This window comes from Diadema setosum, chromosome 1, assembly GCF_964275005.1.
Source record: "Diadema setosum chromosome 1, eeDiaSeto1, whole genome shotgun sequence".
In the NCBI taxonomy this organism is placed as follows: Eukaryota; Metazoa; Echinodermata; class Echinoidea; order Diadematoida; family Diadematidae; genus Diadema; species Diadema setosum.
In genome coordinates, this window is record NC_092685.1 from 12,861,236 (window position 1) to 12,887,903 (window position 26,668).

Sequence of the window (26,668 nt, forward strand, 5' to 3'; positions counted from 1 at the left end):
CTCTTTTTAGCATATACCATGACTTTTTTTTGAGGGGGGGGGGTTTCTTGAAAAATACTTTATTTTTCACTTACCGTCGAGGAAAGTGTCAATATCAAATTCATGCTTTCGGCTGTAGCCTGTCGATTTCTTTTCTCTCTCTCTCTCTCTCTCTCTCTCTCTCTCTCTCTCAAATTTGCACACACATACACACATTGAAAATATTCATCATAAGTACGAATAGACATAATAATTTGCTTGATTAATTCTCTGCATTTAAGCAAACGACCAGACAAACAATGCATATTTGCAGTGTTTTCTTAAAATAGGACGCAACGATTTTGTTCAGCATAATTAGTCGTGGGCTTTTTTTTTTCCCCAAAGAACGTACTTCTCACAATCAAAGAAAAACTTTATCATAATTATTTCACACTTTAAGTAATCTCCCTCTGACGTAAGTACGATGAGACTTGAGACAATCACAGAATGGGAAAGGAGAGACTTTCAAAGCCAGTCTTTGGCCATGGAGTATCAGCGTAAAAAGTCAGCAACGTCAATAGTAGGATTGTGCTAAGGATATGCTAAAGTCACATACATACACACACACTCGTGCATACACATGCACACACGTTTGCTTCCAAGCCTGTTTTACTCAAGTTTAACTAGCTCTACAACACGTTAAAGCAGTCGACGCTTGATGGATGATTTGTGTACTATTCTCCACAACACGTCAACTGGCAATTCGATATCGTCCTCCTGCTGTAGGCTGCTTGCACCGTATTTCCGTTTCTCGATGACCCCCCCCCCCTCCCCCCACCACTCGTCCAGGGAGAAAAATCGATTATAATTTATTTCATCATTCTGTCTGGAGGAGAAAGGCACTGTTTCCGTATTACAGTAGTATGTATGGTGCAGTGGGTTTCGTTTGTTTCAGAAGCAAACATTACGCACGTTCGCTTTCGATAATACCAGTCAGTGCCATGCAGTTATGATAAATGTTGCCGTTCAGGCAGGCCTACATCTTTCACAGAATTTGCTCCGTGGCCATATATACGTGCATCTTTATGATACATAATTATATACTTTATAATACACAAATGATACATCTTTATGATGTAAAGATGATAATTGAATTGAAAAGGAAAATGAATTGATTTGATTTCTCAAGTTTTCGTTTTGACGGTCAATAATATTAATCTATAATTGATATGAATTTTATTACATGTCAATTGTAGTCCACCTGTTTCACAAGTCTCATGTGAGGAAAAGTAGAACGTATTTATTTTCCTGTCTTCATCCTGTGCGAAAATAAAGTATCTACCACATGATGCAAAATATCACCACAAAATGCTGTAGGTGATGAGGTCTCCACCAAAAAATAGACTCACGCCACTTCTGCGCCTGCAAAGCAAAACATGTCGGTAAATCAAGCTCACTGTACGTGTGCTGCCGTCATTTTTTGGATGAAATCTAAAGGAACTGAGTTGGGAAGGAAGTATGATGTATACAATGTAGCGCTCTAGTAGTTTATCAATGGATAATCGTCCTCTAATCGTGCATATTGAGAAAAAAATGTATAAAGCTCTTATGCTGTTTGCACTGTCGGGAATAGGGTCGTGTTGGCAAAGACACGGTGGGCCACATTTGCACTCATTTGTCATCAGGCATATCGCATAATGTGCTATAAATAATGGTAATAAAAGGCTAGTGTTATGAAGGACAGGGAGTGAAAAGACATAACAGAGATATGAGGATATCAGAGAAGATGTAAGATAAAGGAAATATTTATTTGTGGTCATTTATGTATTCATGAACTCCTATAGTTATACCCCATGTGCCCTCGTCCCGAAAGTATGGGAATATACACTCAGCAAAAAAAGAAAGTAAACACTTTTTCAAGTTTAGATTTCTCATAGAATATTTAGCTGAAAGCTAATGTATTATATACCACATTGAAGGTAATTTATTTGGCTATCAGGCTGGTAGGTCAACAAAAAGGGAAACTTTATGCATGAGTGAACACCATTGTTTTTCTCTTCTAGAGCACAAAAGTAAAACTTGCAAAACTGAACAAGTTGTCATTCATGCGTATGTGCTCCTCCATAGAACAATAAGAACAAACAACAAATTTCGCACAAAAAGAAACATGAATTAAGTTGCAAAAATAAACCTTTGATCTCTACGATATCTTTAAAGCCCAAAAGACCAATGAAGGCTGAAAATAATGGAGCAAAATAAAGCATCTTATGTCAAATCTAAATTCAAATTAAATAAGAGAAGAAGTAATCATTGACCAAAATGGTAGAAATTGTTTTTGTTTTTTTTTTTTGGGGGGGGGGGGGTTCAAATTAGGAAATTGTAAATGTTTGGTTCTTGAAATTGTCAAATGGATTTTAAATTACTAGATTAAAAGAAATAAATACAATAATTCTGGTCATTGAATCATCTTTATGCTTACTATTCCCTTTGTCATTTGAAGTTTGACTTGACAGAAAATTCTTATTTTCCCCTTACGGTTCCCACTTTGTTTTTCTTAGAGGTCATAAAGAAATAAAGAGGACAAAACTTATTTTACCTATTTCATTCATTTCTCTCATTGTGTTCAACTGGTCTTTTGTTGTCAATGTCAACAAACATGTCAAGATTTGCAATTTTTAATTTTGTGCCTTGGAGGACGAAAACGAATGTCCTCACCCATGCGTGAAGTTTTCTTTTTAATAAAACTATTAGCTTAATAGCCAATTAAATTACCTTTATTATGGTATATAATACATTGCTTTTCATAAAAATCTTCAATGAAAAATATGACCACGAAAAAGTGTTTACTTTCTTTTTTTGCTGAGTGTATTATACATCAGTGCAATAGATGCATATCATACAATGTATAGTAAGCTTACATGTCAATGATTATGAGCAAATGATATGGCATCATGCCGTTGAGTCTGATGCTATACCCTTTGAAGACATGCGACTACATAACTATTATAAATGTACCATGCTCACAATGTTCTCTCTAGCTTATGCAGCAAATCGAGACATGCTGTCACCAAACAGCCTCCCAAAATGAACTTCATGACTATGGTTACCTAATAGTATACTATCAGAGTGATCTTTATCGCCATTGTCTGAGAAAAATAATATTGCCAGGGGAGAGATCGGAAATCAACACCAATGACATTACAGTGTACTTTGTATTTCTGTGACTGTATATGTCAATGTCATAAGTGCGCTATAGTCTGGGTCAAGATAATATACCTCCGTGATTATACACATCGTGGATAAGATGAGGTGGTTATTGCAATACGTGGATATTTGTTCGATACTCTATCATCTCACTGTGTATTTTCGTTGTATACTACATGTATAACTTGTGCGGACTGCCTGTTGTGATTGTACATTTGTATCTGATGTCCGTTTGTTTTCCTTTCAAAATGTATCGGAGTTTAAAGCTTTAATCGATACTTGATTGTCCACTGAAACTGAAAGGTTATTAAAGATGACTTATATTAAACCAAATCAGTCACCATTTCTTTGACCCACTTTAAGCAATTAAGGGCCTAAGCTAACTGACAAACTAAAGGCGTACTGCAGTGAAGGGTTTGGTTGCCAGCGTCACTTGCATGCTGTAGCCAAGTCTCATTCCCTTTATCAGCTAGGTGAGAAGGTTTAATTTGTGAGGTAAAAGAACGTGCGATGGCTGGCGTGACGTCATACATGCTTATTTTCACAAACTGTTACACACACACGGACAGGCGGGTCTCTTGCGAGCACTTAACTTGTGAAAGAGGTTGTCGATTGTTAGTGATTTCGATGATAACACGGTGATATCATAATGAAATAATAATCTTACTTTTGCCCGTGTCCATTACAGCCTTATTGATTCGATGGATAGGTTTATTTGCGTAAACTTTGAAAGTGAGAACTGTCAAAGCTTGCACTGAGAAAAAGAATAATACCCTCCGTGACAACTACCTGGTGTGCAGCTCGTTGTGCATTTCACTCAACTCACCGCATTCCATCGGTTGGAATGCTGATGTTCTGTTATTGTAAACAGTAGTGATAGATTGAATTCTTTTGGCTGTGCATTTGTGATGGAAGTGCTTGGCAGATCGGGGCTAGTTGAAATGTTTTAAGGAGGGCTGGATATGTTGAAAGGGGGTAAGTTAAGAGCATCATTATTCTTCGTTACCTCGTTACCATTGTGATGCTGCCTTTCTGTTTTCTTTGAACCCTGTTTCGACTCTTCTTCCTCCGACTTATGTCAAGTTCAATTTGAATGTGAGTGATCAAAATAAGTTTTGTCGTTGTTTCCGATTCCGCCTAATGTACATCAGAATACATCACCTTCAAATCGGTTAATGGGACCGATGATAAAGCATCAGGGATGAAAATAAAAGGTAAATGTGCCCTCCCCTCCTTTTTCTCTCTCACTTTTTTGTGTTGTCTGTCTCTTTTGTTTTTAGTCTCTGCCTCACCGCATCTACTTTTTCCTTCCTCCAGTTCATGTTTGATTTTTTTCCTTCCGCTTCTCCTTCTTGCTTTCTACTACCATAATTGTCATGAAATATCGTCAGTCGCATCCTAAAGGAGATAGTTACAGTGGGTCAAGGGCAATTACCCCCTGGGCAATTATCCCGGACCTTTCCCCTAGACCCTAACCCTAATCCTAATCCTGAACCTAATCCTAACCCTAACCCAAACTCTAACCCTAAGCTTAACCCTAGAACCCTAATCTTTACTCTGACGTTACCACTAACCAGTATTTAGCCGGGGGTAATATTGTCCTCGGGGTAATTGCCCAGATGCGAGTTATAGTATCTTTAAACGAGAAAATGGTAAGAGAAGATTAGACCTACTTCCAAATCCACTGCCGTCTTTTTAGTCTTTGTCAAGGTTCATCTTCGTTTTACTGTTACCAGTATCATTGTTATCGTATTCATCCTGTCATCTTGCACATTTCTCATGCCCCACCATAAAATCTTACTTCACGTCTTTGTCTTCGTTCTGTCATTGTTGTTTGGTGTCGTTATCACCTATAATCTGTATGAATTCATCTGTTTTCATGACAATAAAATGTGTGCATGTTTGTATGAATGTGTGTGTGTGTGTGTGTTTGAGTGCATGTGTATGAGGTAGAGAAAGGAAGAGAAATTGACAGAGATAGAAAGAGAGAAAGACGAGGAAATGATTGTGAAGGAAGAATTGAGGTTGGGAATGTTTGGAGTCAGAGAGACAGCGAGAGTACGTGGCGTGTTTGCATTTCTCTCGAGTGATTGATGAAGACGAGAATGTGATGTTGGGGGTCCTCTTCCCTCGATGGACGGCGCTCTGTACCCTCGGGAGTCATCTTTACTCACTTCATCTCTTCTCGCCGCTGATCAGGAGTTTGGCCTCCCGCGAATTTGCTCAGAGCAAGACTACTTCTCCTCAAATAATCAATTTAGCTCTCATCTCTTCTACTCTGTTATCCTGAAGAATTTTATTTGTCTCTTTTGCTAGTTGAGCTAAGTGGCGCCACGTTAAACGCGCAGTGTCGCCTTATGAACGTGATATCATACCACACTGTAAAAACATCGGTGTTAAATCTAACACCGATCAAACTTCAATAGAGGACGACACCCACAGGTGTAGAAATGTATTGTGACGGTGTTAAAAAGTGTTCGCCTGGCACTTCGTGGTGTTAATTTGACACTGTGGCTGGTGATATTTTTGACACTGCGCTTTAATTTAATAATGACACCGCATGGTGTTGATTTGATATTGGTGGTGTTAATTTCAATGGTATAACACCCGTCCAGCTTCAATAGGGGACCACACCAACTGGTGTTACTGTGGTGTAAATATATTTACAGATTTTTTTCAAAAATCAAGTACTTTATCGGAAAATTCTTTATCGTCTTGTTGAAGTTCAAAATTAACAAGAAGTGCAATAACTAAGAAACTATTCAAAAAAAAAAAAACAATTTTAAATTTTGAAATGACACCCGGAGGTGTTAATCTAACACCATGAATGAGCACCGGAAATTTAACACCAGCTCGGTGTTTCATATTTAACACCGGACTTTTTGCAGTGCAGTAGCGATATGCTTTTGTCACTGAGCTTGTTGAAGTTAGCACATATTATCGCTTCCGGTAATGAGTGTGCATGATATGGAGGTGAAATCACGTGGCCATGTCGCACTCCAGTAACTATGGCGATGCAGTTTGACATAATAATATATGAAGTCCACAGAAGCGATATACTTAACGGCGCACAGAAGCGACATCAAAACCTATGGCAGTTGATACAGTGTTATAAATTACGCTTTGAAAGTAACCTGATGACAGGAACCATTAATACACACTCGTCCAGATCTCAGTCAGAGAATGCTGCGCGTCCAGTGAGGCTTCGTCAGTGTGTTAATAACAAGGAGACAACTGGACGATCAGTATCAACCAGGGAAAATCTGCGGGGAGCCCAGAGTGGACAACTCATCTAATCAAGATGATCTAACCAGTTTGGTCATACCTAGCAACAAGCTTTATTAGCAAGGTGCCAAATAGTCGAGCTGTATCGATATGTCGTGTACGTCTACAGTGTACATAAAAGAGAGCTGACAACTAACACTAGGACTTGCGTGCAAAGTAAGTACATTGGTTCTTCACTCCGCGGGACCCACAGGTACCAGGCATCATCATTGACCGAGTCTCATTTTGCGAATGTCCTCCTTTAAAGGGATTGTACAGTTTTGGTTGAGACCTAATTTCAGGTTTCTAACATTTTTTTTTTTGGTGAGATAATGAGAAACCTCTTATGAAATATATGTGTATGAAAAAGCATGTAATTCTAGGAGGAATTCAACATTTATTTGATGAAAATTGGTTTTGAAATGGCTGAGATATTCAAAAAAGTGCGATTCTAATAAAGTGTGGGACCCACACTTTATTACGATCGCTTTGTTTTACTTTGTTTTTGGACGTTTCAGTCACTCCAAACCCGATTTTCATCAAATAAACTTTGAATTCCTCTTAAAATGGTATGTTCTGTGCTATATCATAAGTGTTTTCTTGGTATCTTGCAAAAAGATAAAAGCCAAGTTCTCTACCAATTCTGTACCATCCCTTTAAAGACAAATGCGGCGAAGCAGGTAGAGGGATCGGCACACGCGATGGACTGCTAGTTTCAATTATCATGTTTAGCGATGTCTCCTCGGGCAATCTTCTTTAAAAGCCTAGATCGATTGTCTTCCCTTACGCTAATCGATCACTGATGTCCCATGCTAAGCATACTTACTTTGTGTCTTGATCGAAAATAGGTTTAACTGAATCTGTATTGCTTTGATTACTATGTTTAACATCGAATTTCTAAAAGGTCTATTTGAAAGGTTTCAATATAGCACTTCGTTAATAGGCCATCTGTTTTTTTCTGCGGAGTGAATTTTAATGACCATCTCACTTTGCCGTTGCTTGCAGAATTTTTCTCTTTAGTTTCCTCTTTCTGCAAGGGCATATCCTGTCCGCTGTTCTACCTATTCCCTTCATCCTTAGATGAGCATTTTCTTCATGCGCCATATCATACTCTCAGTGAAGAACTGTCATTGTCTTTATTTGGTATTTTCCAGTATATGAGGTGAGATGGGGGTATAGGTCATGTAATCTATGACAACAGCATCGACCATTCATGAGAAGAAAAAAAAAAGAAATACAGAGATATCAAAGATGTAGTTGTCGTCAACTTATTCGAAGTATCTCCGTTTCCTAACATCGTTTATATTATCATTATTTCTTTCAGGAAATTCCAAGACGACGATGATGGCGGAAACGACCATGGTTATGACTTCGTACGAAGAGGTTCACCCCGCGAACATTTCAAACGCGACAATGGGTCCGGTCCTTCCCGCTTGCTGGCCAATTCTCATCGACCCGACGACATCAGAACTTTTAGCAAGTAAGCTCAGCCAAGTTTAATATTTATCGTTCCTAAACCCAAGTTACCTCTTCCAGGACCACTACATTAAACCGTTCCGACCGAAACTCTTGCTTGCAAAATTGCTTACATGATATCAAGTTTGATGAAACTTGCACTGTGATGTCCGTAATTTCCTCCACACTATCCGTTTGAGCACGGATGTACCAGGGGTACCTCCTTGCTCTGAGTCAATTTGTGCATGGAGCAGATAGTCCCCTGTATGCAATTTCCAATCAACTTCTTAACTTCCCACCATAACGGAGAGAAAGAGAAAAAATGGGTGAGAAAGAGATACCCCATTACCGCACACTCCTTTATGGATTTCTGGGACGTAGATTAATCACGGTATTCTCTGTTTACTGAGCGAAAATCTAATATCCTGTGGCGCCTTCAAACGCAGTGTCCACTCAAGAAAATGTCGATTTTATGGCTCTCATCACCCAAGAACTTTGATTCTGCAAAATGAACACTTCATTATTATCTTTTTTATTGCTACCGTGCACTGACAATTGATATGAGATGTGTCAAAATTCCATTACCTCTTGATTTTCCATTGTATTTAAAAGACATAAATAATGAAAAAGTCACGCTTCAGTTTTTATTGATTAAAAGCATGCTACCCTATTCCACTAAGATTGGACAGCAAAAGGAAAAAAGTGAGAGGACCGAATAGGGCTCATGCATTGCACCTTTGATAAGTTTGCAACAACAAAAAAACAACAACAACATCATTGATACATTGCCTAGGCAAATTGCTACACAAGGTCTTCAATTCAGTTCAGTTCAGTTCAGTTCAGTTCAGTTTTATTCACCTTCATTTCAGCAGTATACAATAAAAAAGACACACAAGGATCAGGGAGGTGGGATGAGATCTCACCTCCCTGCAAAGATACATATTTGTATACAGAGGAAACTCAGGGAAAAAAAAAACCAACAATTGAACTTCATGGTGGTCGTGCAAAGATATTTTCACAGAAAAAAAAAGACAAACCCGAGAAATATTATCAGTGATTTCTATTTTTTTTCCATTCACTGAATTTCAAAACACTTCTCCAAACGCCTTTAAAACTGAAACAAAAATCACACCGTTATGTAATCTTCACCTGCCACCTGTCATCTGACGTAAAATCATATTCATATTTCTGATCTGAAAAAGAAAATACTTGAGTCCTTTTCAGTCAACGTCAATAATAATGTCGTTTTGAGGGCGTAGGAATAAGAGAAGGATCAAAATAACTTTCTTTAAGACTGAAAGTAAGTATTTTGATATTCTGTAGGCCTACTTCATGACAAGGGCTGTGATTACATCAAACCAATCAGTTTGAGAAAGAGACTTTATCATTACTTACTATTGAACATAACATAGTTAGCAATTCGCTTTACATACTAACACCAGAAATAGAGGTGGAGGGTCGAGGCCTACGTAGAAACTCAAAGCAAAACAAAAACAAAAACAAAATTAAAAATACAGTAGTATTCGCCTCACTATGTCTCCAATATCGTGGATATTGCAGTTAGTGCGTAAAACAAGTTGAGTGTCATAGCAGAGATTTCATGTTAAAAGTAAACCTCTCGTCAATACCAGTGTTCCTGTTGCTACTCCCATTCCATTACTGGCGGGTAAGACTCTTGATCTTGAAGCAGATCCTCAGTTCGAATCCCCACATGGTGCGTTGACCCTTGGCCAACATGTTTTGCCGTCTATGTCCCTCTTGACCTTCATGACCTAGGTTATTCAATATTTGTAACCGACAAATGCATGGATACGGTAATAAAGGCACGACCCTCTGGTACAGCAGTGGAATCACTGAAGAGGCTATAACTCTAGATAGAATAAACCCATTATCATCAATAATGTCATTATTTATTTTCTATTCATATATTTCATGTGTTTATATCATATACTAGTAGTCATATATCATATATTCATATATCATTTATTTTTATATAATATATTCATATTTTCCATTCTCTCTGTCCAGCCTTGGGAGGGAGTCCCAAGTTCCTTGCCGTCCTCGGGTCAGCCATCGCCCTCACAGTCTTCACAGTGGGTATCTACCTTGAGACACTCTGGTTCGTGTGCCGTAAGATCCCGAGTAGGAGGAAAATCCAGCTCTCCATGGTGATGGGCATTTATCCTGTGAGTGGAACATTCTCCATCTCGAGCGGACGGGCATCCAAACATTTTAAGTTGTACCCTTAAAGAGGAAATCCACCCCACAAATAAATCAACCTGAAAAGAAAGAGAAAAATATCCCCTACAGAACGATACAAAAATGACAAATATCGGAAAAGAAATAAGGAAGATATGACATATTGAAATATCACATTTTTCGGAAAACATTTCTTGACAAGTTTTTATGTATGTTCAAATGAATGAGTTGATTATGATTTTATGATTTTATTCATATTTAGGGTAGATTTCATCTCCAACCGTTTTATCGCAGAACAGTTCATATTACATGTATATGTGACAAAAGCACTTACTATAGCAATATTTTTTGTTTAAATTGTAGTTCGTTTGCACATGGTTTACAAGATACTGAGTTAACTCGCCTTGTCATTACTCTACACATACTAGTAGTTATTATGTACAACAAATACGTGTCTGTTGCTCGTCTTGTTCTTGCTAGAGTCCATGATTTTGTTCATTTATACACCTGTCATTCAAAATGTCACTGAACAGATAAACCATAATTTATTTTCTCAGTCAGCCACTGTTAAAAACCTCATGTGCATACACACGCATATGCACACACATTATCTCGCAGAGTCCAAACCATTTCAGTCAAAGCCCGTTGCTTTCTTGTGCAAGCATGAGAACTTTAGGGCCACTTTGGCAACGATAAAGACTTGTTCATTTATTTGTTCTGAATTAATCAAGTGAGCCATCGAAGTGGTCGTAAATGCAGCTGGTTCTTTCGACATTCCCATAGCAGTCTTCGAAACCCATTTTATTAGGAAACCACCCGCTGGTTGCACGGTTCATGCCATAACGCTGCAATGAGTCACTAAAGTTGGTTAGACGCACCTCGTCCCAGTACCACACAAAGTGCTATAAAGGAAAATGGTACTTCCTGAAACATTCATTTGTAAACACCTCAGTTGCCATGATGACTATGAATTTTGCTCTTATGATCAAAGAATAGTGCTTGTACCTGATATAAAGGACATAACTCAAAGGGAACCTCTTCGGCTGAGTATTCATTTCTCAACTGTTTCTTGGGCGCTTGAGAATCAAACATATTACCACTTCCGTAAATTTACTCGGACTATTTTCTTGAAAATGGCCAAACATGAGACCTAAAGTGGTCTTTGGGAAATGTGGTTCTTTCGAGCTTGAACTTCAATTCTCAGTAATGAAATACACTGTACTTCAGTGATATTCAACGTCTGTTAAAAAGAAATACATTAAGCTTTATAATCGCGTTAAGTTCGATAAGCTTTGAGATATCTTGCGATGCGTTCATCATAACAACCAGCCATAAGACAACATCACGCATGCACAGGAACTAAAATTGTAGGAGTGTACAAGTAATCATGGCCTACCCAAAAGTATCGCTTGTAATTATACAGCCTGCTTCGTAAACCTTATAGCTTAAATTACAATTATACCGATTGGGGTTCCCGAGCCGCCCGTTGATCAGTGCAGTTCATTTCAATGAGTTAGCGAAAGTAAATAGTGTGTGCAGTGACATTTAAGTATGAATATATGCATTTGTATTCCATTGATAAAATCAAAGAATAGATGTTTGATGGGGACAGCAGAAGACTAAATATGCTTATCGAAATACCGTAGACCCACAATATTCCAATCTAAAGCACATGGGACAAATCAATGGAACAAACACAACTGTAAAACACCCAAAGGCGATCACTTTGTTTCTGGGCGTGAACATCAATGTCAAACTATGTTATACAGTGCTTCAATAGAGAAAAATATATATTGCACTGTAAATAAATTTTACAAATCAATAGCGTTAAATATACAATCTTTTCAAAATACCAACCCCTGTAGATCTGTGATTGAGGGCGACACCAGTACGCTCCCTCCACGCTAAATGGTTGTGCATAGTTGCCCTGGGAAACAGATTCGAATGATGTTTTGTTTATATGTCATGCGGTATAACAATATTAACTGGATGTTAATAGTACAGTGTGTACTAGATTTTTATTAATTTTCGTGTTTTTCTCCTCTGCTTTATAGATATTCTCAATAACCTCACTCCTTGGTATGATCATTCCCCGAGCCTCGGTCATTACTGGCTTTACAGCACATTTGTAAGTAAATACAAATATGTATACTGACAGTATTATAGTACGATTATGTACATACAGTCGGTGCTAATCATGTTAGATGATATGGGATTTGTGCGTGCTTTTTCTTTAATGAGTGTGTGTGAGGGAAGAAAATTAGAAAAAATAATTTAAGACACAGAGGGCTTTGAATTCAAGAAAAGGAGACAGTTCATATTGTCAAAATGTCTTAGAGGAAATCATGAATATCTTACCATTCCTTTTTTTATAGCAATATAATATCGCACATTGAAATAATGCACTAATGACCAGAGTTAATTTAATATGATGATAGCTGAAGAAAAACCCCCAAAATGTTAGAGGTAAAAAGGTTAATCGAAAAGCTAATGTAAGATATTATATATATATATACACTTTTCCGTTATACTTGAACAAGTTCATGCTACTGATATAGAAACAAAAACCTGGATATAGATGACAGAATATAGGGAAATATCAACGCATCTCTTGCAGTAAATGTCAATTACTTTTTAAGGGCATTGAATTAAGGGAACTGAATTTAAAAAATAAGGGACATTGAAGTTTTTAAGTTTGAATTCCGACAAAGTCCCACCAAATTAATCATTCAGTCATCGTAAATTCCAGCAGGATGCAGAGTGGAAGAGTGTTGTAGAGTGACCGAATACGAAATTACCTTCCGACCCCTTCTATGGGACAACTCCATCCGCATACAAGCATCATGTACAATGTCATGAACGCATTATTCCGGAGCATTCTGAAAAAGAGACAGACTTTACTTAAGGTGTGTAACAAGTTCGACTGAAGCCCAATTTCGTCACAGTCTGTAACATATTCTTTGGATTACTTGACTGATTCATTTTAATGACTGCAAAAAACGTCCACTCTTTCAGTCGAATGTATCATACTTCATTTGATTGTTTTTCTGTCTTGTAGATACTTTTCCGTCGCGCTTGTCCATTTCATCATGCTCCTGACTGGTTACTATGGCGATAGGTCGAGGATGTTGCAGACTCTGGAAGGCACCGAGATTTCCCTCGCGACACCACCTCTGAGCATGTTTTGCATATGTTGTCTTCCAAAGATCCCTGTAAACAAGTAAGTAGATGTATTATACCGGTATTGATGGCAAAGACGAAATAATAGATGGTCCATGATGATATATATGATGATCGGCAACAGTTCGAAAATGTGAATTTCCCTGTGCTGCTCAACTACTCGATGAGTTGCCCGCCAGCATTTTGTGAAATATCATCAAACAAACGAGAACTGTGGTCAAGAGCTGTAATCACTTTTTGATAACAAAACCAAAACTATGAACATTGAAAGAAATGACTTGAACTTCCAATGACTCTTCTTGCTTGAATCGTACTCAAGTACTTCACAATATATGACGATTTGTACGAGACGTGTGCCATTGTTAAAGGGATGGTATGGTTTTGGTTGAAATGGGGATTCAGATTCATATATAACTAATTGATCGATTAGAAACCACTTATGAAATGTTGAAGAACATACAATTCTAAGAGGCATTCAAAGTTAATTTGATAAGATTCCTTTTTTGAAATGGCTGAAAATAAAGTAAAACAAAAGTGTCCTCATAAAAGCTGGGCCCCACCTTTTATTGGAACCTCTTTATTCTTGGATACCTCAGTCATTTCAGAACCAATTTTCATCAAATAAAAACTTTGAATTTCCCCCTGAATTGTATGCTCTTTCATATTTCATAAGAGGTTTTTCATGATCTCACAAAAAAGTTGGAAACTTGAAGCCCCATCTCAACCAAAATTAAAGGGGATGGCTAGTAACTGATCAGTGAGAATCAGTGGGAATGCTTAGGGATGATTGTTCCAATTCTTGTGGGATTTATTTAAGAGTAGATTATATATCTATTGTTATGTGAAAATTATTTGCTTCAAAACGGTCTCATATTCAAGTAATGTGCAGTTTAATGCCCCGTCACTGTACAGGCATGCTAACCTTGAAACATTAAACTGCAAATTACATGTACTTGAATATGAGACCATTCTGAAGCAAACAATTTTCACACAATAATAGACATATAATGTACTCTTAAATGAATCCCACGAGGATTGGAACAATCATCCCCCAACATTCCCACTGATTTCCACTGATCAGTTACTAGCCATCCCCTTTAAATGTCACGCCGTGTATGCCGATATGAGCCAGGCGGCTCCATTCCTGTTCGGACTATACGCAGGTATGCATTCGACCTCTAATGATTTGGTGTTATTTCTAATATTTCACATCCTTATAGCTTTATATAGAAACATACTTGCATGGACCAAATAGTGCAAGGAAATGCATGAAGTGAGCAGTGATTCGATATATAAACTGACTTAAAAGAACACACATGTACAAAATTACTCACACACGATACATCACCCACAGTATCATTTTGTGTGTTTTACCTTTTCATGCTGTAACCCTTGCTATCTCTTCTATTCGTTTTGTGTTGTTTCGTTTCACCAGATATACACTTCCAAAGTTTGTCAAAACTATTCGAGGGCTGGTTCTCCAGATTGCCATCATTAAACCCTTGTTCTACTTCCTTGGCGCCATTTTGTGGCTCAACGGAACCTACATTCCAGGCGACGTGAGTGATCTCTGACACACACCATACATACAAAACATTTCCTTCTCTTTTACCAGAAGATACGAGCATGGAAAAGATATTAATTGGAATAGAAGATTTCTTTTATGCACGAAAGTAGGCTCCATCACTGAGCTAAAGTTATAGGTGTTGGAATGATTTATAATTAATCACACGGTTTATTGCGCTCTTATACGCAGAGAACTTTGGGTAGAAATAAATCACAAGTTGGGTAGAAATAAATCACAAGTTTCGATTTTGTTACTGATTCCTTGTTGTGGTCAGTGGATAAGACCACGGATTATCCATCGTGAGTTTCCTGAAAGTACACTTTTGTATTTCCTAATTGGCTACTTGCAATAAATCTAAACAACACAACCAAATAGTTCTCTTTGTCCAAACACTCTTTGCAACTCTCGTCTTATTCTTTTTTTGTTTGTTTTTTGTTTTTTGTTCCTCCACTTAATGGATCCCTTGAAAGATTAATGAGATTCATACTTTCCAAACGGCAATTTTTATGCACAAATACACGTTCAACCAACCGTCGGTGCTCAATGATTTCCTAATTCCTATTTTCAATAATTCATTGATTCCTACCCAATTCGCCATTCATCCGATTATCATCTCAAGAATTGTTTTGGCACAAAAATCCTTAAAACATCATGGCCCTGATATTTGGAATTTTTACCCGATAACCTTTTGAAAATTATTCAAAAGACGGCTTAGAGAAATGATGTTTAACTCAATATGTGACAGAATGTTAGAGCATGTTGCTTTTTATCTGGGGTCATTCACTCTGTAGTTAAAGTAAGGGCTCCGAACTGAACGTACACAACAAACATGAACATTATCACGTATTCATAACTCATTTCCACGCAAACGCTTCACATTTTGTACAATGCACCGGGGCACTTTCTTCTTCTTTTTTTCTTCTTTTTTTCCCTCCTCATTCTTCCCCCCCCCCCTCTCTCTCTCTCTTTATCGCCACTCAGTGAGTGGTGACTTGAATATTATAATTATTCTTAGTATGTCGTATTATTTAGACAATCATTTCTGAGGCCATTATCCTCGCCAAGCTTTCGCTTATGATGATGGTCTCCTGTATTTCTGTTACATCCAGAGTTGCTTAATTTGTCTTTTGAACGACAGATACACGGGATCCTATGTTTGCTTAATCATATTGAATGAAATTCATTCCTTCTTTAGAGCGTATATCGGATTCATCAGCGTACAATAATCGTTGCAGATTCAAATATGACTAAAACTACGATACTACTTCATCGCAGGAACAGGCACCTCTGTGCAATTTACCAGCAGATTATTATGATAGCACCTGAAATGAATGTAGACGTAGACCATATCTTTATGACGCTGAGTAAAAATTATGCATAAACGAACACGTTATTCATTATTGTTCACAGCTCTGTTCCATGTCCGGGAGTCATAGTATCTGGAATATATTTAATTCCTTGACAGTTTTCCAGCACCGGTACATACCTCTGGTTCAACGTCATCTACATTGTCTCCACGCTGTTCGCTCTCAATGGCATCATCATTTTCTACAAGCTGTCGCGCGAGCCACTGAAGGAGTTTAACCTCACGCCCAAGTTCCTCACCGTGCAGTTCACACTCATCCTCACCAACGTCCAGTCGTTCACCATTGGTCTGTGCGCCATCACCGGCAAAGTGGCGTGCACGCCGCCTTTCCATCCAGGCCTGAGGGCGTTGTGTGAGTATACTGTACAGTATGTCCCCCCCCCCCCCCCCAAAAAAAAAAAAAAAAACCCACAAAACAAAAAACAAAAACAAAAACAGAAACAGGAACAAAACAAAAAAACAAAACAAAAAACAAAAACAAAAACAAAAAACAAAACAAAACAACCCCCCAAAAACAACAAAACAAAAACAAAACAAAACAAAACAAAACAACAACAACCCCCCCCCCCAAAAAAAAAAAAAAAAAAAAAAAAAAACATTACAATGGGATTTTCGCATCGATACTTTCCAATGTGATTAATCCGTCTGCATGCCGTTTCAGGGTCTTAGAATATAACATCTTAGCTATATTTTGCTGAAAACCCCATACAATTTCGTTAAGTGGTCACAGAGAAATGTGGATCGTTGTAAAACAGGTCATGGGTCTGATTCTACCAAGTTTAGCACTTGGATTTTCTTGGAACTGCATGCGTGAACACAATGGACAGAACTTGGAAGGAAGGGATTCCTGACATGCTCTACAAAATTCCTCATTTCTCTTTGACCACAGAAGCAAATCGAATGTTTGTTTGTTTGTTTGTTTGTTGTTGTTGTTTTTTTTTTTGCAAAATGTGGGTAGTAAGTTACAGTGTAAAACCCTGAAATTGTATTTGGTTTGATTTACTATTTTTAAAGTTATTGGTTGTATTTGTTTTTGGGGGGGACATACGGTACTGCCTATCAGATTCCCTTTGTACCTTTCTAGTTGTGTACCTTTCTAGTACCCCTCTTCTTAACCGGTGAGCCTCGAAGTTCTCTCAGGTGGGCCTCGATGTCGCCCCTCCCCTCCCCCTCCCCCTCCCCCCCCCCCCCAAAAAAAAAAGAAGATAAATAAATGTTTGAAAATAAGGATTCTTTTGGAGAATAGTAAATCTAATCTACTATTTCCTTCTCAATTTTTGAACTTTCAAAATGCTCAAAGGGAAACTGTGCTTGATCAGTATTCATCGTCTACCATTCTTACTTTCGCAATTGCGAACTATCAACTAAATCTTGTCATGACGACATAATGAGATACTGCTAGATCCCTCTGAGTCCTACAAAGACATTCGTATCACTCAGAATCAGAAGAATCTCGTTGAATGTTAAGAGGTCAAGGAGTTTCCGAAAACCACAAAATGTTGTATTTGGGGATTTTTTAGATCCTTTTAACTTTTGTCAATAATCTGAAGAATGCATTTGACCTCACATATTAATTTCTCTTGTAGAGAGTAGAGGAACTAGGAGTTCTGAAATATGAAGGTGGAAACATATTAATTATCCATAATATACTGTATATACCCAGGAGTTTATCAAACTATGGTACACGATATATACCTACTCCGATACTTCGGCACAGCAGGGCCACGGGAAACTCAGTTAACACAGTGATGAATCGTCCGAATTGTTATCCTGGGGCAATGAAAGAGTACTAGTATAACACTCTTGTCGTACCGTTTGTTTTTGACAATGCTGCAGACATTGACAACATGCTGAACATCATTGAAATGTTCCTCTTCAACGTTTTCGCCACTGCGTGGTACCGGCGTCTAAAGGGAAACATTGGGCAAGAACAGCTAGAGGAGCGCCTTTCCTACTCGCGACTCGGGAATAGTTCCTTCCGAAGCGGCGACCACGCCGTCCACATCCCGCTCGGTGACGAGAACGATAACAAGCCCGTCGTAGGAGGCGACTCGTCGCTATACAAACTGAGTCTGGACAGCGGCTGTCAGAAACAAAATGGCAGTGAAGGAATGAAAATCGCGACCCATAACGATCAGAATGCGATTTGGAAGCCGCACGAAAACGAGCAGACACAACCGTTCCTCCACGTGGTTGCTTCCCAGCCGAATGGAGATCTCAACTACAACGTAGCCGCTGAGCCGGCTTTGAATCACGCCAATCGACTGCCTCAGGGCGACACATCCGGAGAACATGTTGAATGTTCCTCTGTCAAATCCGGGTCACACCTTTGGAGTGGTTCCGGGTCGGATCGTGAAACTGATGTTTAGGACAGAATGTGTCTTTGACGCAACACAGACATTCCGTATTCCAAAGATAATATTTTGTTCGTTATTTTATGTCCGTCTGGCGATTTGACTCGTAGGAGGTGTGTGTCATAATAATGACATCGACAATGAAAATATCATTCTCTGTCCTATTATCTGATCCTCTTGTTATTGAATTGGGTTTCCGAGTTCTTTAGATTGGGTCTCCTTCGATATTCATATCTTTTTCTTTTTCTAATTTCGGATTCAAATCAATCCATCATGATGCTCTTGATCAATTCAGTATGATATTTCTACAATTCAACAAGTATATACACATTGATTTTTTTGTTTGTTTGTTTTCTCGGCTGGTATGTTGCTTTCTTTTTCGATTGCAAGATTCAATTCAAGCATAATTATATGAATTCCTTCGCTAGGCGTTACTTAAATCATCATGCTAGTCTCTTTCTTATCGCTTTTAGTGTTTTCCTATCATTTGCCCTTTTACGAAAATGAAAGGAATCATCCGTCACTGGTTCATGTATCATCATTTCTCGTCTGCTATGTCTCGTCTATACCATTATCGATGATTGTTTTCCACAGTCGAGTATACAGTGATTGACATTCTTGATGCTTAATTGATTCCTCTAACAAGATGCAGAATAATTAGTTACGAGTCAACATGTTATGTGCAATTTGTCAAGCAACAAACGTGTTTTGATCCTTTACTGAGCTTGTTAGGAAAGCCGAAGTGTGTGCTGGAATAGCAACACTACGTTAAAGATATCTCGAGTTGAAAATTCATGGAAAGGCAATGTGATATAATTAAAGGGTGTGTACAGTTCTGGTCGAGGTGAGGATTGAGCTTTTAACGTTTTGCGAGATATTCAGAAACCACTCTATGAGATGTCAAAGAGCATGCAGTTCTAAGGGGTATCAAAAGTTTATTCGATGAAAATCGGTTTTGAAATGGCTGAGATATCCAAAAACAAGGTGAAACAAAGAGATCCTAATTAAGTTGTGGCATGTCGCCTTTTATTATTAGCACTTTTTTGGATATCTCAGCCATTTAAAAACCAATTTTCATCAAATAAACGTTGATTTCTCCTTAAAATTACATGCTCTTTCATATTTCATAAGAGGCTTTTTATATCTCACTTAGGAATGTTCAAAATATGAATCCCCACCTCAACCAGTACTGTACAGTCCCTTTAATAAGTCGCGGACGTGTTTCATAATGAACCTAGTCTACATCACACACCTTTGGCTTTGCATGATATGATTCAGTATGACGCGAGTCAATATAACATCGCATGCCATAATTTACAGTGGTTATATATTTGTGTGATACTGAACTTCCCCTTTAAGAATAAAAACGCATAACGTTACCGTGATGATTCAACATATTGAACGATGCAGTCGTCTCATTCTGTACCGATAAGGTCCAAACTGGAAGGTGATTCAATTCCTGTATGAGATGATTTATTCCCAAGCTATGGGGTCATCAAACTTATGCAATTGAGCTAGTGTGAAGTTCACGGTGTTTCTAGAAACACCAGGGGATGGCTAGTAACTGATCAGTGGGAATCAGTGGGAATGTTGGGGGATGATTGTTCCAATCCTTTTGGGATTCATTTAAGAGTACATTATATATCTATTGTTGTGTGAAAATTATTTCCTTCAGAATGGTCTCAAATTCAAGTAATGTGCACTTTAATGTTTCCAGGTTAGCATGCCTGTAACAGTGATGGGGCATTAAACTGCACAGTACATGTATATGAGACCGTTATAAAGCAAATAATTTTCACACAACAATGGATATATAATGTACTCTTAAATGAATCCCACAAGAATTGGAACAATCATCTCCCAACATTCCCACTGATTCCCACTGATCGGTTACTAGCCATCCCCTTTAAAGAAAAAAAAACCACAGAACAGTGACCATTTCGCTAATTATTTGTAAAGTGAAATGTTACATAAAGATAAAGAGCATGCTAGTGATAATAAATTGTTCCTATACAACAATTAGATGCAGCGGATAGGTCATTGTTTTCTGCAACGGTATCACTAAGATAAGCTACCGAATGTGTGAGCTATTTTCATGTCCATTGCTATTAACATGTTGTCGTAATGTGTTTTTCCTTCAAAAGTTTTCTGTCCATTTTAGAACCGTCTGTAGAACACGCAATCAAGCGCACCAATTATCTCTGGTTCACAATTTCTTTATTTTCATCATTCTCGTGCATGGAAACTTGCTAATTTCATTTCTATCATTGTAGCCATGTCCCATACAGACTAACTGTTCTGTTTTTTCTCTCCTTGTTGTTGAAAAACAAAGAGGCTTCGATTTATTTATTCTGAAATAGATTTCAGATGTTTGAAGAGGTTTATGGATCGTCCAGTTCGTAGTTGTATTCAAGTCCCAAGTGCCTTATAGAACGCCAGCGTGGCCATGCTGACAGCCTATACCCGTGTATACGCGTATCCGAATGAAATTAAATATATTTGATTAGACCAATGGTTACTCAGATACACTTGTGGAAAGCTTCAGATGAACTTCATGAATATTGACGCTCAATTTTTATTCGTCAGCATTATTCTCAGTTTGTGTCATAATAATGGTGTTCTCTAACCAGGGTAGCCTCTTCATTGTTGCCACTGCTCTGTCAGATGGTCATTTATACAGGACTGAAGTAAAAGAAACAAATCTTCAAATTTCACTTTCCATGAACTAAATGCAGTAAAAGAGTTGATTTCATATGTAGTTATGACCTATTCAAACACACAGACATTCATCTTAGCTAGGAAAGTGTGTATGTATTCACTAATCAGTGATTCCATTAGCGACACATGTAGCTGCGGCAAAACTTCAAAACTTCTCAAATGTCCGTCATAATTTCCACAGTGGCATTACGTATACGATGTGTATAATATCATAGTCACAAACAGCGACATATTATAGTACATACATTCCATGACTTATATCTTTGCATTTTCGTATAATGTATACGCGAACCAGAATAACTATGCCTTGCTATGTCCCATTTGTGCCCTAATAAAGAAACTATGACGAAAACACTCGATTTGTCTTTGAATGTTTCATTTCAGTACACCACTTGGGGCAGTCTAAAGAAAGAATAAACGGGATTGATAATAAAAATGATATACATGAAAACATAATAAGCAGCCTTTACCCAGTTCGACCCTTCTCTCCCGCCTCTCACATAAAGAATAAATGTGTTTATTAACACTTTCAGTCCCAAGGGCCTCTCTGTTTTTGTACAACGTCAAAAGGATTTTAGGCTGATGTTACTGAGTGGGCTACTTGATGCTGATGGCTGCATAGACATATTTTAAAAATCGGTAACACTGTTACAATATTTAGTATGGGGTCCATACATCACAATGGTATAAGCCAGTTCGGAGTTAGCTCATGGGCACATTGGTACGAATGACCTTTCTTTTTTCTCAGTTGGTTAGGGGCACTTCACTCGTTTTCATACACCTGACATATGCATATAAGTTTTACGTAACAATTTATGGGATTCATCAATCCTGTTCAAACAAAGAATAAACTTGCGAAGACTAAGACCCCGTTTACAGTGCGAGGCTCGGCCGCGGCCGAGCCGCGGCCGAGCCCAGCCCCGCTTGAGTGTAAACGCGCAAAAGGCCAAATGCGAGGCCAAAATTGGCCTCGCATTTGGCCTCGCTCTGGAGGTGGTCTCGGCCGCGGCCGAGCCGCGGCCGAGCCCTGCCTCTTCTTGGTGTAAACGCAAACTGGGCCAAATGCGCGGCCAATTGCGCGGCCAATTTTAGTCTGGCTTCCAAACCCTCTGCCTGTATCTTTCGCTATTCAGGATATCAACCCCCTCAACGTCGAAAACTAGTATAGTTTAAGGTGGTTTTGTCCTGCAAAGGATTTTTTTTTTCCTTCGGCAAAGGCCTTTACCCGAACGGCGACTTCGTCGCCACGGAATTCATTTGGCAAAGGGTCTGAAAACCAGACAATACCAAATTGCGTTTGTTTACAAGCAGAGCGCCACTACGACAAAATATTGAAAGGTTTGAATCAAAAGCGCGGCCGAGCCCAGCAGTGTAAACGGACAAAATTGCGAGGCTCGGCCGCGCAATTATGACCCCGTTTACAGTGCGGGGCCGGGCTCGGCCGCGGCTCGGCCGCGGCCGAGCCCGGCCTCAATTGCGCGGCCGATCGCAATTTTGTCCGTTTACACTGCTGTGCTCGGCCGCGCTTTCGATTCAAACCTTTCATTATTTGGTCGTAGTGGCGCTCTGCTTGTAAACTAACGCAATTTGGTATTGTCTGGTTTTCAGACCCTTTGCCAAATGAATTCCGTGGCGACGAAGTCGCCGTTCGGGCAAAGGCCTTTGCCGTAGGAAAAAATCCTTTGCTGGACAAAACCACCTTAAACTATACTAGTTTTCGACGTTGAGGGGGTTAATATCCTGAACAGCGAAAGACACAGGCAGAGGGTTTGGAAGCCAGACTAAAACTGGCCGCGCAATTGGCCGCGCATTTGGCCCAGTTTGCGTTTACACCAAGAAAAGGCCGGGCTCGGCCGCGGCTCGGCCGCGGCCGAGACCACCTCCAGAGCGAGGCCAAATGCGAGGCCAATTTGGGCCTCGCATTTGGCCTTTTGCGCGTTTACACTGAAGCGGGGCTGGACTCGGCCGCGGCCGAGCCGCGGCCGAGCCTCGCACTGTAAACGGGGTCTATAGAGGCCGGACTGTAAACGGGGTCCAGATGAGCAGAATGATCACACTTGAGAAAGCATTCATTTCATTATTTGGCATTGGATGTATTGACAATCTCTTTTTATTGATATTGCCAAATACCACGTTTGCTGTCAGGTGGATGTGCTGGCAAGCGGCATTTATAAGGATTACATGAATAATCATTACATCACAGATGCTTATCCGAATGAATTTAAAAACCAACATGCATGTTGGTCCGAATGACCTTGTTTCTGCTCATGCGCAAAGTGGAACTCCGAACTGGCTTATTGCCAGCATACATATCATATACAAAATAGATTTCACACAGTTACTCTCTCTTAAGTTCGAGGTTATTCAAATTGATATTACTGTTCGAGAATATTAATTGTTTTGATAGCGATGTCATGGACACTGAGACAAAATGTCTTTTGTTTTGTCAAGGAGGTTCAAGAGAATGGAGTCACAACTGTGGTATTTCCTTTGAAGTCACGTTTGATGCCGCCACTCGAAAGTATTTGAAGCATGTGGCAAACTGGATCTGCCGCGCAGATAGGAAGACAATTGATTCATGTCTCATTGCATAATCATCAGCCACTTTCTAACGAAAATATGTCTTTGTGATGGTAATTACTTTTCGCCATCCCTACTTATAAAAGATAGGTGGTATATACTGGTAAAGACACGGGGATGCACGAATAGAAATTGCGCAAAAAATGATGAAATGAAAATGAAAATTACTCGACTGGCCGTGCCCGGCCACTAATCTGATATATCTATTAATATTTAATTAATTAATATTAATTATACTCGAAGATTATTCCATATCAGTTTTATTTGGAGGAATCAAGTGGAAAAGCGATAAAACCGGCTTTCCAGGAGGGTACAGTTTTAAACACTTTCACATGATACAGCTCTGATTTACACTTTTGCACATATTTCTTGAAGGGATTGACCTTTGTTTAATGAGCTTTATCATTAAGTGAGATTTCGTTTCATTTAATAGATAAACAAGCAAAATATAGCCAACATTAAGTTAACGTTCAAAATGAATCTTGCTCAGCAAGACGGCGGCATCAAACCCCGTCACCAAAGGCACAGATGCACCTGTGGAATTCGTTTGTACATCAATAGAAAAGTGACAACTGTTTGAATAATTACAGCCAGTTGGAACTCCATCTCTTAAACCTCCTTGGTTTTGTGTAGCCGTTATATTTTTCGTACAAATATATATATATATATATATATATATATATATATATATATATATATATGTATGTATGTATTAATTTTGCCTCATTCGTCAGATTTTATGGTTCTATTCAAATTCGATGAACCCTATCCCAAGACATCAATCTGTTTGTTTCTGAGCCCTGTTTTCCGCTGTCCCTCCCTCCGTACTGTGTGAAACAGCCCGTTGTTTCACTCTGCGCATGAGCAGAACGAACAGGCATGCTGGTTTTTATATTCACAGAGAAAGCATCTGTGATGCAATGATTATCCATGTATGCCTAATATGAATAGTGCTTGCACATCCTCCTGACAGCAACATATTCATTAAAACTTAGAATTTGGCAAAATTAAAATGTAAAAAAAAAAAAAAAAGTTTGTAAAAATATTCAATTCAAACTAAAGGCATAATTTCCCACTTGCAGATGAAACAAAAACCCAGCATTAGTGCTTCAAAATAGTTCTAAAATGTGAGTTAAGGATAGAAATAACCAATGTAAAAATTTGAACCAGTGTAAGCGATGTTATGTATTATTAAATATACAAAATAAGAACAGTAGTTATGATAAAAATGTTTCGAGACTAAACTGTCTACAGTGTTATGGTTTAACAAGAAAAATAGTGATATATCCTTATATTTCAGTCTTTATTGAAAAATTTTATATGGCAGGATGTTTTGTGATACAACAGACCTACACATATGTATCAAAAGTGATATCTTGAACATTTTGAAATCACTGCTCTCTTAATTTCTAGGATTTATTTTTAAGTCCTAAGGATTTATTTCTTTAAGTCCTAGCGGACTGTAGATACGGACAGAACCTTAGGACTTAAAAGTAAGTCTTAGCTAGGATTTAAAAATTTAAGTCTATGTTCGACTTAAATTTCAAGTCTATAGGATTTATTTTTTAAGTCTTATTAGATTACATTTAAATCTTTCTTAGACTTGTTTTTAGAATAAATCCAGCTTGGATTTAAACGACAAAAGACTTATTTTAAGCCTTCCTTGGATTTATTTCAAATAAATCCATCATGGATTTAAAATCAGACTACTGAAAATGACAGCCAGTTGATGCACTTTCTTCACATGTAAAGGTCTATTTATTTTAACAAAATCAAACTGATGCATTTTTCACAAACATCGATAAGTTACAAAATATAGAGATGATTGTCATACACATGTAGGCTCCAGAAAAAATGAAATACGACATGATGAAAACAGAGCATATTTTGCAATAGTCTCAGATGGTCACATCTTCACATTCATGTTACTGATGCTTTTTTCACTGTGTTCTGTAAACAAGTTACTAGACGACTGGAACCTTCATTGCCAAATAGATTACTTTTTTCACGTTTTTTTTTTAAATCTTGCAAGATGACTCCATACGACTCGATTCACTTTCATTTTATGTATTTCTTTCCCTGGTGAGCATCGTTAAGTCGTAAGATGGAAACTATGAACAAATATAAGATTATATCATAATGAATTCTAATAACTTAAATTTTAGAAATGATGCTGTGTAATAAACAATACAGCCTCCATTAAGTTGACGTTTAGATTTACACGATTTGTACGTCCCATGCATGCAATTTAAAGAATTATTTGATTTTTTGGAATGATGCATAGTATAAATTTAATCAAGAGGGAAGTAAAGGCCAAAATTAGTGTAATCAAGAGAAGAAATTTCCCTACACAGAATGGTGTAAAGACTATGAAAATCAGCTACGAAATAAGGAAGATATGCCTCTTTTCAATTTCACACATTTCCAGAAAACAGATCTTGTCCAGTCTTTATGAACGTCCAAATGAGGGAATTGATGATGTCATTCCTTCAAAATATTTTTACACTTTTCACCTGCATGTATTTGCATATTCATGTTTTCTGAAAACGTGTTACATTTCCTTATTTCTTACCAGACTTTCCTAATTTTTCCACTATTCCGTAGAGAAAATTTACAATTGAATCCAAACTGTATTACATACAACAGTAGGGAGCAAGATCTATGTAAACTCTGAAGTAAATTCACCTTAAAACATTAAGAAGCTCAAATAACAATTAACATTCTAAACTTACTTCTAAAATTCCTTGAATATCGATTGTCTGAAATGGATTTACATAAGTACATTTCCATACTGCATTTTGGTAGACAAAATGTTTGACAAAA

The 26,668-nt window shown here is 38.1% G+C and overlaps 1 protein-coding gene across 1 annotated transcript; it reads left to right on the top strand.

Annotated features, from left to right (window-relative positions):
* The first annotated feature begins 7,767 nt into the window (after positions 1 to 7,767).
* LOC140227053 (organic solute transporter subunit alpha-like) lies at positions 7,768 to 18,716 on the top strand. Its single transcript, XM_072307489.1, has 7 exons — positions 7,768 to 7,906; positions 9,910 to 10,067; positions 12,135 to 12,208; positions 13,139 to 13,300; positions 14,696 to 14,819; positions 16,293 to 16,545; positions 18,030 to 18,716. Exons 1-7 carry the CDS (start codon positions 7,768 to 7,770, stop codon positions 18,560 to 18,562), a joined length of 1,443 nt encoding a protein of 480 aa, XP_072163590.1. The 3' UTR covers positions 18,563 to 18,716.
* Positions 18,717 to 26,668: the final 7,952 nt, after the last annotated feature.